Source organism: Pristiophorus japonicus, chromosome 11, assembly GCF_044704955.1.
Source record: "Pristiophorus japonicus isolate sPriJap1 chromosome 11, sPriJap1.hap1, whole genome shotgun sequence".
NCBI lineage: Eukaryota > Metazoa > Chordata > Chondrichthyes > Pristiophoridae > Pristiophorus > Pristiophorus japonicus.
Window position 1 is genome coordinate 96,264,521 of NC_091987.1, and position 12,874 is coordinate 96,277,394.

Here is a 12,874-nt window from a genome sequence, read left to right on the forward strand (position 1 = left end):
TCCAGCTAGCCCCTGTAAATCTTCAACTAAAGTGGCCAAAGTGATGAAAGTCAGTTGTTTTTAAATAATGAAAAAAAAGTGAATCAAGGTTAAGATCGTTCCACGTATTTTCTTAGAGTTAATTTTTGCTCTTTCATTCAGTCTGCGGCACAATATTTAGTCAAATGTATCTGGAATGTTAATGGCACAAAGATAGATTTTTATGTTACAAACTGGAACTCACATTTTTACGGTAAGTGGAAGAAAAATGCTATTTAATGCTTTCATTTCTGTCACCGATACTTTTCACAAAAAACAGCCAGTCGATATACATGTATAAAAAGAATGCAAGTAAAAGCAAAAAATGCACAAAATAAAGAGAACCTTCCCGTCTTGAATTTCTGGCCATCACACAATACTCCAATTCCAGCAGTCAAGTACACTGACGTAATAGTTTAAACCAACAATGTATTTTCTGCATCACTGTAAAGTACAGCATTACTAATACAAAAAACATTTAAGCAGTGTTTGCGCTGGTATGCAATGTACAGGCTGAAAACAGTGCCATCATGGAAATTTTCTACGTAGGAAGCACTTTAACCAAAGTGTCTTCCAAGTTTGGCCATTAAACAAAACGAATATCGTGTTACAAATGATAATTTTGAAAATTAAAGAGTTCAGGAGTCAATGTATCCTATAGAGGATAGTAGTTTAGTCTGAGTGGGTTACGAAGGCCCTCTACATGATGGGGAAACATTTTAAAATAATATTTTATTCATATTTATTCCTGGTTATTTGAAAATATACCTCCAAACTCCATTGCAACAACTAGTGATATGCAAAAAACATACTTATAAGCTTTGGCCCGGATTTTGTGGCGCTGTTGACGGCATAGTAAGCCTTGTAAAAGGCCCAGGTTTTGGGTTTCCGCATGCGTTGTGCATGCACAAAAACCTGGTACTTGCGATCTGTCAAGTTAGGCCCAACTACTGCCCAGCAAATACCCATGAAACCCTTATGCCTAGTAAAGGGCCTGCTTTCACCAGCGTAAGGGTCAACTCTTAAATTTAAAAAAAATCATGCACAAACATTTAAAGTTAATTTATGTAAATTTTGGCCCAGATTAAAATGTTTAAAATAATTTTTTTATTATTTTTTTTATTGTAAATGCTTCATTGAACAGATTTTTAATTAAATTTGAAAATAGGAACATTTATTTTTCATTTCAGCTGCATAAATTATTTAATTATTTGGAGTATTCCTCATATGCTAATGAAGATTCTGTTCGTAAATCGAATTACCATTAGCATATTAGGAATCCTCCTTCCTGATTGGAGGACCTGGCCTAAAGTCCCAGAGACGCTTCCGAACCACCTGTGTCCCTGGAATCCGTGGGCCAGGCCCAGGACCTTAAGTCTCCGAAACCCGGGAGCCTGAAGGCAGGTACAGATTTCTTTTTAAATCAGGTCGGAGGCATGCCTCCTACAGCAAATTCCAACCCATTGTTTCCCTATTTTATAGATTTAAATTGCATTGGGAAGCAATTGCTGTTGGTGTCGATTACTCTCCCTATTTGAGGCAACAAGTACTTCCCATGTCATAGTTTTCCTTTAGTATGGACATCTACAGATAATTTGGTATTCTCTTCAGAAGGTTTGCTGCCTCTGCCTTTTTCTCCGATGTTCAATCAGTAGATCAAGCAGTCTTGTGCATATGAAAGTTAACAATATAGGTGAAATTTACATAAAGCTTGCCTAACTTAAAACAGAGCATACCCTAACTCGTGTCAAATGGTTACTGTGGGCCTAGGTCTATGCTCAAAGCTATTACCCAAAATGTTAACCCATTTTTTTTTGCCTTTCAAATGCTGACAGATGATCTGTGTATTTACAGCATTTTCTACCTTTTATTTCAGATATGTGTCATTTCCAGTTTAAAAAAAAACTATAAGCTCATAACTGCTGTCTTGTAGCATTCTCAAAGCTGACGTACAATCGCAAGGTATAAAGATAAACAATTGAAAAATGTAAAAGCTGCCGTGAATTTTCATCACCCTTTCATTATCACAATAAAGTAACATTCCAAAGCAACATGTAAATGTCCTACACCTGTTAAGAGTTTCTTACAACTCTTAACCCTGTTTATATTGTCAATTAGAAAGAGTATTTCCCTTGCAATCTGATTTCCAAGTGACAATGAATCCACTACCCAGCTGCTTCAGAGCAAACAGATCAGATTGTTACAGACCATTGTCAGTAGGTAGTCTACTGGCAGAGTGTGAAACAATTGATTGCAATTAACCTTTTGCTCCTCACTGGTCAGCTCACGGTATAGCATCCCATTCTGGATTTATCGACTATGCTTTTTGAGAGAAAATGAATTATTCCAATCAATTGAGAATCTTTTGACAATCCAACATTATAATCTTTGATACTACACAGCCAAAAAGAAAGTGCAATGCTTCAAATTATGTCAATTAGTCGGGAGTTTCAAGTATGAACATTTCATATCTTCAAATATTGAGTACACAAAAGACAGTGGTGTACTTGAAACGGAGATTTCACTATGCGTGTCTTTACTGCAACATTGAAATACACGCCATTGCTGACTGCTGTAAAACCATTCCAAATTCATGGCCAATTATACATCATGATTTGAATGATGCAGGACACAAGCAATTCATCCTGGATCAAATGATCTTAAAGATAATATAAACAGGACATTAAACACACTAATCTGATTGTTATAATTGACATGTTCCCAAGGATTCCTTGTTTATATATGACAACATAGAAACATAGAAACATAGAAAATAGGTGCAGGAGTAGGCCATTCGGCCCTTCTAGCCTGCACCGCCATTCAATGAGTTCATGGCTGAACATTCAACTTCAGTACCCCATGTGGACAGCACTATGGAGCAGATGAATGTATTATTTTGTTAATATTTCATGTTTGCAGAATGGGCATTCGCATTTCTTAGATTTCAGGGAAAAATTAAGACAAGATGGTTGGACTATTATGTACTGCATCAAAATGTTATCTCAAGGAGATGAAATTTAAAAACACGGGCACCATTTTGAGATTATGGAGGACTGTAGAAAAATGTGGTTAAGTACTCAAGACAAATAGGGCAGAAGGGAGGTAAAAAAGAGAACGACGTCTATAATAAATGGGCATGCTCCAAAAGATACCCTTCAACTAAGCTACTTCGAGGCATCTATTTCAGAACAGCAACTAAAATGACACAGCTTCTTAATGGCATTTTGAACAGTTAACTGCATCCCATTAAATAACTTGTATTTATATAGCATCTTTCATGTCCTCAGGACTTCACAGCAAATTAAATATTACAACAGTAATTATTCATCCTGCATCAAATGATCTTAAAGATCTTACTGTTGTAATGTAGAAGAATGCGGGAGCCAATTTGTACACAGCAAGCTCTCGCAAATAGCAATGATATACATGACCAGATAATGTGTGTGTCAATGGTACAGGCTGAGGGCTAAATATTCGCCAGGACACTGGGAGAAGTCCCCTACTCTTCTTCAAAATGCCATGGAATCTTTTGTATTTATTCAAGGGAACAGGCTTGGCCTTGTTTTACCATCTCTGAAAGACGGCACTTCTGATGGTGCAGTATTGCACTAAAATGTCAGTCTAGAATATGTGCTCACATCTCTGGATTGAAAAAAAGACATGGAATTCATCCAGGGATGTAGTTACCCCTACCCTAAAGTTTCTGTTTAAAATGTACTTTGGGTGCAATTCTTAATGTTTTGGAAACAAAAATATGCATACAGATTTGAAGAAAAGCATTATAGTTCTAATAACATGAAACAAGGACTAACATTGAAAAACAACACTGAGCAACCAGCAGTTTGAGATGCAGGAGGACATTCTGCAATTGCTGGTTTTCTACAAAAACACTAAGTTTTCAAACTCTGCATTAGGCAGTTTTGCTTCATAGTATTCATGAGAAATTCAAAGGTAAACCCACTATGTTCATTTTATTAGCTAATTATTAAAGAAAACTCGGTTTGTCCTCTTTCAAAGAGGGAGTTTACTTTGACCTAATTGAGGTTTTCAAGATTGTAAAGGAGACTCACAATGTACATTAAGGTAAATTGTACACTGGTTCAAATACATTAAATAGCTTGGGAGATAAAGAAGGAGGAAGGGTGGAACATTACACAAGTGAAAGCAGAGAGAATAAGCAGAGATATATCCCTGGAGACAGACAGGATTGAGAGGTTTGATGAGAAACCGGGGGTTGGGCTGGAGATCACAAATCAAGAGGTATTTTGGAGGGGCTAAATGGCTGTTTCATATTCCTAAGTATTGTATTTTATGCACAACTCTAAATATACAATGATGGAGAATTAACTGCTTCCAGTGGATGTATACTTACAAAAAAAAGCAGCAAGTTAAATGTATGAATTTCACTAACTGGAGTTAAAGTTATCAGATTTCAGGTTTGAAAACTGGCGTGCAATCTAAATCTGATAAACGGCCATTTATTTCAAGGAACACAATCAACAGAAATGCTTGACTAGCAATCTATAAAGTTCCAGACAAAACTCAAACCCATGGAAGTTGCAAACAGAATGTGCTTTGAGCTTGAAGTTAAAACAAAGCTTAACCAGTCACTCTGACCTTATGTTTTACCTCATTTGTCTACATATAGCTAAGCAGTGCCAGGTACGAAAGAAACTATTTTGAGTGCATAAGAGGGGAGTCATACATTAAATTCTGGTTGTTTTATTGCTATTCCATTTGCATGACATCTTCACAGTTCATTTCCTCCAACAAATGTATTGAGAGTTCTCACCACACTACTAACAATAAAAAATATTTTACATGAGCTTATCTGACAAGTGGCAATTTTTTTCGACCCCAGATGGTATTTTTGCTATCTCGTGAGCTGAAACTCTAACTGGCTAAGAATTCAAAGATAACTAATGACTTGATTTAATACAAAAATAAGTCACACTTGTGCAAAGTTCTGTTTTCAGGCAAATTGCCATTAAATTCACTGCATAAACAGAACCCTGTACAAAAGACAAGTCACTTTATAAAAATAATGCAGATGACCTATAACCCAAGATGTCCTCCAAACTCATTTAGTAAAACTGGCAGCTTGACAGTAATTTAGTTTCAGTTTAACTCATCCAGATTCCTTTCAAGGTTTGATGGGGGAGGATTCTCAACTCACCGTGAAAGCACAGGAACTCTAGAATGTCAAACAATTTTGTGACTAGCACTCTGAGGGTTAGATAATGCAGTAAAATATGAAATGGCCTACAGCTCTACAAAATGTGTTGATGCAGTAGAGTTAAGAATGGCTAGAAACAAAGACGACTGTAATAAGTATTTATCACTTTATGTGTTTCCCCCTCTTTGAAGTCATATTTCCCAACAAATTGGTCAGTGAAGATCTCCTCGATAAAGCTAAAGGCATAACAGAGTAAATTTGTTGCCCAACATTAATGAGCATGCAACATTTCAATTGGTCAAGTAGTTTTTTTGCTGAGGTTGCCTATCCTCTACTTTCCCCCAGTTATATTCACCTTCCTTTTATTCCTATTAAGCCCGCCCACAGAGAGGCCCTTGTCGTTCAGCAATACTGCTCGAGTTAGCCTCTGGGTACGGAGTGTGGCCCAATGATAACACAACTCGTACTTCTGGAAGCGATTGGTTTCCACATGGCGCTTTCACCACAGTAACAATGCGCAGTGGACTAGACACAAGCCCAACTTCATGCACTGCACCATCGTGTCACAGTCTGCACGATTAATTTTTTTAAAACACGCATCTTTTTGATGTTTTGAGCAGACTGATCAGCTTGCAAACAAATCAATTGAATTTATCAATACCAGGTGACAGACGTATTAAACTGCAACCAACTTCATGGCATTATTGGTCTACGCCATTTCATTTTACCAATTATGTGGAATATGAAGTCTACTGAGGAACCCTCCAACTACTGTTTTCTCAGGAAATAGAAAATGATTTTGATCACAAATAAAGGGATATGTACTTGCATTCTAAGTAATTACCTGGACAGTTACATCTGGCTTAAACAAATGCTAAGCTTTGACTGCTTTTCCAGAATTTGTTATACACCAATGACAGTTGCCCATTTTCACAAAACACAGGATTGGTTAAATGGAGAAGATTAACAGTTTTTTTTCCAAATAGAGGGAATTACTTTTACTGTTCCACTAATTCCTCCTCTACCGTTAAAATATTCTAATACAGAAAGTAACTACCCAGCCATTTTTCTGTCACACGTTTATGTTGAAAGGTCAGTATTCACATTATTTGAAAGGAATCTGGTGGACAGTGGCTGGAATGTCAATTACCCAAAACAAGAGGTTGCAGGCACAGATCGCCGACCACTTTACTTCATCACTACAGTGGCATCTGTGGTGAGGACCCTTAATACATAGCAAGTAAATGTTTTATTTTTTTTACTTACAAGCAGGAAGTCCATAAACAATTACTTCAACTTACCTTTTCGTTGAAACACTCAAGCAAGTCTCGGACATACCCTCGCATTTCTTGAAAGAATCTATACCGTCCACTATCATCTGTGATGCCTTCAAGTCTTTCTATTGTTTTAGACGAGTTTTCCAGATCTTCGTGAAGTTTATCGAGTCGTTGCTGATTCGTTTTGTGTACTTCTTTCATTGAATCCAACCTAATAACAACAGCAATCCATGAAAGTTATTTTGAACATTGACTTTAAAGACTAAATAGGAATATTGCAATTACCACAGTCAACATTAAAATATCAAATCTACTCTCTATCCAAATGTTATTACATATCTACTGTGATATAGCATTATTGTGAATTACCTCATATTTAGAAAGAACCAATCCCAAACATCTGTATACTGCCAAATGTTGTCTCAGGAGTACCAAAGTACAAATATACTTCACCTTCAAATCACTCCTCAGGGACCAAGTGCTTTGTGCATTATAACAAGATGCCGCACCATTAATAAATGCAAACTCTAAGGCTGCAGTATTATGGAGCTACTGATTTGAGACTACTAGTTTAAAAGTCCAATTCAAAGCCAGCAAACCGCGAGGTATAATGCAAACAGACACTGGTTGTGAACTGTACTCTTGAGCATCAGGACAGAGCTCTGTGCATGAATGTTGACACATGCAGAGAGCTCCACTTCCGGATTGCAAATTTTGAATGTTTGAGAGCATAGGCGAGTATATTTGCACTCAACATAAAATAAACGTATAGTTTAGTTTATAAAGAGCTCAGGAGGTCTAATGGATTACCTAAGCACTTTTAAAATCTGGCTCAATAATACATCTGATTTGTACTCTAGGTGGTGTCAAACCCAAGGAGAGCGAAAGACAAGTGGAAACCACATTGCAGCAATGCAGAAGTAGCAGTATAACTCACCGAGTACAATCATACTTTTCAAAAAACTAACTATTGATTTAATCACTTTTTCGACATGATCTTGTTTTCTATACCGTTTCTATTATTTTTGAATGAGCAGCAGAAACTGACCCAAAAGTAGTCCTGGAGCAATCCGAGAGCAAAGAAATAAAACAAATCCAAGAGGAGTAGTCTCGAGAGTGTAAGGGAACTACATCAAGACTGAAAAATCACTGAGTGGAATAAAGTCTGCTGTTAGGCTGGACAGGAGAGCAACTACCCCCGTATTAATTTGTTTAACTGATGTCAATCATGAAAAGTTACATGGTAAAAGATCAGATTGGTTTTAAGATTATCTCAGAAACTAGATGACCCTTTAGTGTTTTTCAAGAATACACAATTCTTCACTTGTTCAACACAATATAAAGGGTTAGGCCGGGTAACCCCAAATGGATCAAAACGGCAATCTAAAATAAAGCTTCATCTATTTTTAATGGTTCTAAATTGTACAGACAAGTAATTTTTATTTTTTAATATTGTCTGCATCCACCTCCTTCTCTACCCCCCTCCCCCAATGCTAATCCCACCTTCCTCTAGTTTCCTACATTACAACAGTGACTACACTATAAAAGTACTTCACTGACATAAAACATTTTGAGAAGTCCTGAGGCCGTGAAAAAAAATCTATATGAATGCAAGTCTTTCTTACTTTAGAAAATTTCGGATTAGAGTCTGGTAAGAGTTCCACTGTACCTTTTGCTGTCTCTTTTAGAGATTTCAGCCTCTTGTGACATTCTTCATTACTAGTGTCAATACAAAAATCTTCTATCCTCACACCCAGCAACATTTATTGCAAGACTTGCAGCTGCAAAGAGCTAAGATGTTTACATACAAATTACCTCCATTTTAGAAAGCTTAGATTTCCCCTTTCTTGGACCTCACGGATAGATGTGAACAGACTTTATAATTCAAGTCAACTGAATAAAATGACAACTGCAGACTTTGAAATAAACTTAATCTCACTGTACTAAAAGTTGCAATTGATTCAACACAATTAGTCAGATAAACTTTCACTTTACAGTATAAGTGTATAATACATTTCAGTCAATTAAATCTTGCCTTATGTCACACTTGCCCAAGACTCTCTAAGATCCAACTCTTTAAAAGTTATTGGGAACAGTTTCAGAAGTGCAAATATGATATTGCATTCTTAAAACACAAAGACTGTAGTCATACAGTCATAACCGATGTCGTGTTCCAAGACGACATCGAGTACTGGCTGATGTCTTCTTATGTAGAATGTGCGCTGCTTAGTGAATGTCCCACGACACAATTCTGTCACTTCTTCAGCAGGCTGCTTTGTGCCTGAAGGATAGAAAGCTACAGCACAGGTCTCAGAAGCCTGTTTGAGAGAGCTGGTCTGCCCTACCTGTCTTTAAGGCGCTTCTTTACCAAATCAATAGTAACAGGAGGCATCTCATTAATGGAAGGTTTGAAAGCAATAGCATTATCTGTCTTGATAGGTTTGGACTCTGTTGTTCCATAGGTGTTATATGTATAAGGAAGGTTGTAGGAAGAACCATATGGCATAGCCTGGTAGCTGTTCTGGTAGTAAATGCTAGCTGAGTCTGTAAGATGGCTGCTTTGCACCTATATAACAAAAAGACAGATATGAGCACATATACTAAATTCTTACATGAAGTGAGTAGTCTCCTGAGAGAAGACAAATATTTGGAGCTTTACTGTATACAACACACATACACAAATAAATACACACTTTTGCAAATATCATAGAATCATTGAAATTTACAGCACAGAAGGAGGCCATTTTGGCCCTTGATGTCCGCGCTGGCTGACCAAGAGCTATCCAGTCTAATCCCACTTTCCATCTCTTGGTCCGTATCTCTGTAGGTTACGGCACATCCAAGTATTTTTAAAATGTGGTGAGGGTTTCTGCCTCGACCACCCTTTCAGACAGTGAGTTCCAGACCCCCACTACCTTCTGGGTGAAGACATTTCCCCTCATATCTCCTCTAAACCTCCCCCTAAATTACTTTAAATCGATGTTCCCTGGTTGTTGACTCCTCTGCCAAGGGAAACAGGTCCTTCCTATCCAGTCTATCGAGGCCCCTTATAATTTTATACACCTCAACAAGGTCTTCCCTCGCCCTCCTGTTCCAAAGAAAACAGACCCAGCATCTCCAATCCTTCCTCATAGCCAAAATTCTCCAGTCCAGGCAACATTCTTGTAAATCTCCTCTGCACCCTTTCCAGCGCAATCACATATTTTCTGTAATGTGATGACCAGAACTGCACACAGTACTCAGCTGCGGCCTAACCAGTGTTTTATACAGTTCAAGCAAAACCGCCTTGGTCTTGTATTCCATGCTTCGACTATTCCATATGCCTTCTTAACCACCTTATCTACTTGGCCTGTTACCTTTAAAGATCTGTGGACCTGCACTCCAAGGTTTCTTTGTTCCTCTACACTTTTCAGTGTCGTACCATTTCATCTATATTCCCTTGCCTTGTTAAACCTCCTCAAATGCATTACCTCACACTTATCCGGATTGAATTCCGTTTGCCACTGTTCTGCCCATCTGACCAATACATTGATATCTTCCTGCAATCCACAGCTTTCTTCTTCATTATCAACCACACAACCTATTTTAGTTTAGTGTCATCTACAAACTTCTTAATCCTACCCCCAACATTCAAGTCCAAGGAGTTGATATATACCACAAAAAACAAAGGACCCAGCACTGAGCCCTGCAAAACCCCACTGGATACAGCCTTCCAGTCAGAAAAACACCCATCAACCAATACCCTTTGCTTCCTGCTTCTGAGCCAATTTTGGATCCAACTTGAAACTTTGCCTTGGATCCCATGGGCTTTTACTTTCGTGACCAGTCTGCCATATGGGACCTTATCAAAAGCTTTGCTAAAATCCATATACACTACATCATACGCACTGCTCTCATCGACCCTCCTGGTTACCTCCTCGAAAAATGCAATCAAGCTAATCAGACACGACCTTCCCTTAACAAATCCATGCTGACTGTCCTTTATTAATCCAAGTCTTTCCAAATGAAGATTTATCCTGTCCCTCAGGATTTTTCCAATAATTTTCCCATCATTGAGGTTAGGCTGACTGGCCAGTAATTATTCTGTCTATCCCTTTCTCCCTTTTTAAACAAAGATACAACATTAGCAGACCTCCAGCACGACACCTGGAGCTAGAGAGGACTGGAAAATGATGGTCAGAGCCTCTGCTATTTCCTCTTTTGCTTCTCTTAACAGCCTGGGATACATTTTGCCTGGGCCTAGGAATTTATCCTCTTTCAAAGCTGCTATGTAGTCTAATATTTCACACTTCTCCCTCATTGCAAAGTCTGCATCGCAAGTGCTGCCTCCCCCAGTATGTGCCAGGATCAAATGTCACAACACTTTTAACTCAAGCTCTTTATAGGAGCAACAAAGCAGCAAAAGGATTAATTGTTGCAACGTCCAGAGTGATTGCACCTCTTGGTAACAAATTTGCTCACTATCTGAAGTAACCAGATGCAAGATGAGACTGATCAAACATTTACAGCATACTGTAGGATGCAGGGATGGAGAGTGACAAAGTTAATTCAGAAACTAGGGTCCTGAATTTAAGGAAAGGTAACTTCGACGGTATGAGGCGTGAATTGGCTAGAATAGACTGGCAAACGATACTAAAAGGGCTGACGGTGGATAAACAATGGCAAACATTTAAAGATCACATGGATGAACTTCAGCAAATGTATATCCCTGTCTGGAGTAAAAATAAAACTGGGAAGGTGGCTCAACCATGGCTAACAAAGGAAATTAAGGATAGTGTTAAAGCCAAGGAAGAGGCATGTAAATTGGCTAGAAAAAGCAACAAACCTGAGGACTGGGAGAAATTTAGAATTCAACAGAGGAGGACGAAGGGTTTAATTAAGAGGGGGAAAATAGAATACGAGCGGAAGCTTGCAGAGAATATAAAAACTGACTGCAAAAGCTTCTATAAATATTTGAAGAGAAAAAGACAAATGTAGATCCCTTGCAGTCGGATTCAGGTGAAATTATAATGGGGAACAAAGAAATGGCAGACCAATTGAACCAATACTTCGGTTCTGTCTTCACAAAGGAAGATACAAATAACCTTCCGAAGGTACTAGAGGACAGTGGGTCTAGTGAGAAGGAGGAACTGAAGGATATCCTTATTAGGCGGGAAATTGTGTTAGGGAAATTGATGGGATTGAAGGCCGTTAAATCCCCGGGGCCTGATAGTCTGCATCCTAGAGTGCTCAAGGAAGTGGCCCTAGAAATAGTGGATGCATTGGTGATCATTTTCCAACAGTCTATCAACTCTGGATCAGTTGCCATGGACTGGAGGGTAGCTAATGTAAACCACTTTTTAAAAAAGGAGGGAGAGAGAAAACGGGGAATTATAGACCGGTTAGCTTGACATCAGTAGTGGGGAAAATGTTGGAATTGATCACGAGGACGAAATAGCAGCGCATTTGGAAAGCGGTGACAGGATCGGATCAAGCCAGCATGGATTTATGAAAGGGAAATCATGCTTGACGAATCTTCTGGAATTTTTTGAGGATGTAACTAGCAAAGTGGACAAGGGAGAACCAGTGGATGTGGTGTATTTGGACTTTCAGAAGGCTTTTGACAAGGTCCCGCACAAGAAATTGTTGTGCAAAGTCAAAGCACATGGTATTGGGAGTAATATACTGACGTGGATAGGGAACTGGTTGGCAGACAGGAAGCAGAGAGTCGGGATAAACGGGTCCTTTTCAGAATGGCAGGCAGTGACTAGTGGAGTGCCGCAGGGCTCAGTGCTGGGACCCCAGCTCTTTACAATATACATTAACGATTTGGATGAAGGAATAGAGTGTAATATCTCCAAGTTTGCAGATGACATTAAACTGGGTGGCGGTGTGAGCTGTGAGGAGGATGCTAAGAGGCTGCAGGGTGACTTGGACAGGTTAGGAGAGTGGGCAAATGCATGGCAGATGCAGTATAATGTGGATAAATGTGAGGTTATCCATTTTGGGGGCAAAAACACGAAGGCAGATTATTATCTGAATGGCGGCAGACTAGGGAAAGGGGAGGTGCAATGAGACCTGGGTGTCATGGTTCATCAGTCACTGAAAGTGGGCACGCCGGTACAGCAGGCGGTAAAGAAGGCAAATGGTATGTTGGCCTGCATAGCTTGGGAATTTGAACATAGACGCAGGGAGGTCTTACTGCAGTTGTACAGGGCCTTAGTGAGGCTTCACCTGAATATTGTGTTCAGTTTTAGTCTCCGAGTCTGAGGAAGGACGTTCTTGCTATTGAGGGAGTGCAGTGAAGGTTCACCAGACTGATTCCAGGGATGGTTGGGCTGTCATATGAGGAGAGACTGGATCAACAGGGCCTTTATTAACTGGAGTTTAGAAGGATGAGAGGGGGTCTCATAGAAACATATAA

At 38.9% G+C, this 12,874-nt stretch overlaps 1 protein-coding gene across 2 annotated transcripts in view; it reads right to left on the reverse strand.

The window, feature by feature from the left end:
* Window positions 1-12,874, reverse strand: part of paxbp1 (PAX3 and PAX7 binding protein 1) — a 46,956-nt gene that overhangs the window by 19,837 nt on the left and 14,245 nt on the right. For both annotated transcript variants that reach the window (XM_070893765.1, XM_070893763.1), the window contains exons 6-7: window positions 8,817-9,037; window positions 6,496-6,682 (exon numbers count right to left, since the gene is read on the reverse strand). In XM_070893765.1, coding sequence (XP_070749866.1) covers window positions 6,496-6,682; window positions 8,817-9,037 — 408 coding nt within the window. The remainder of the gene's footprint in view (window positions 1-6,495; window positions 6,683-8,816; window positions 9,038-12,874) is intronic.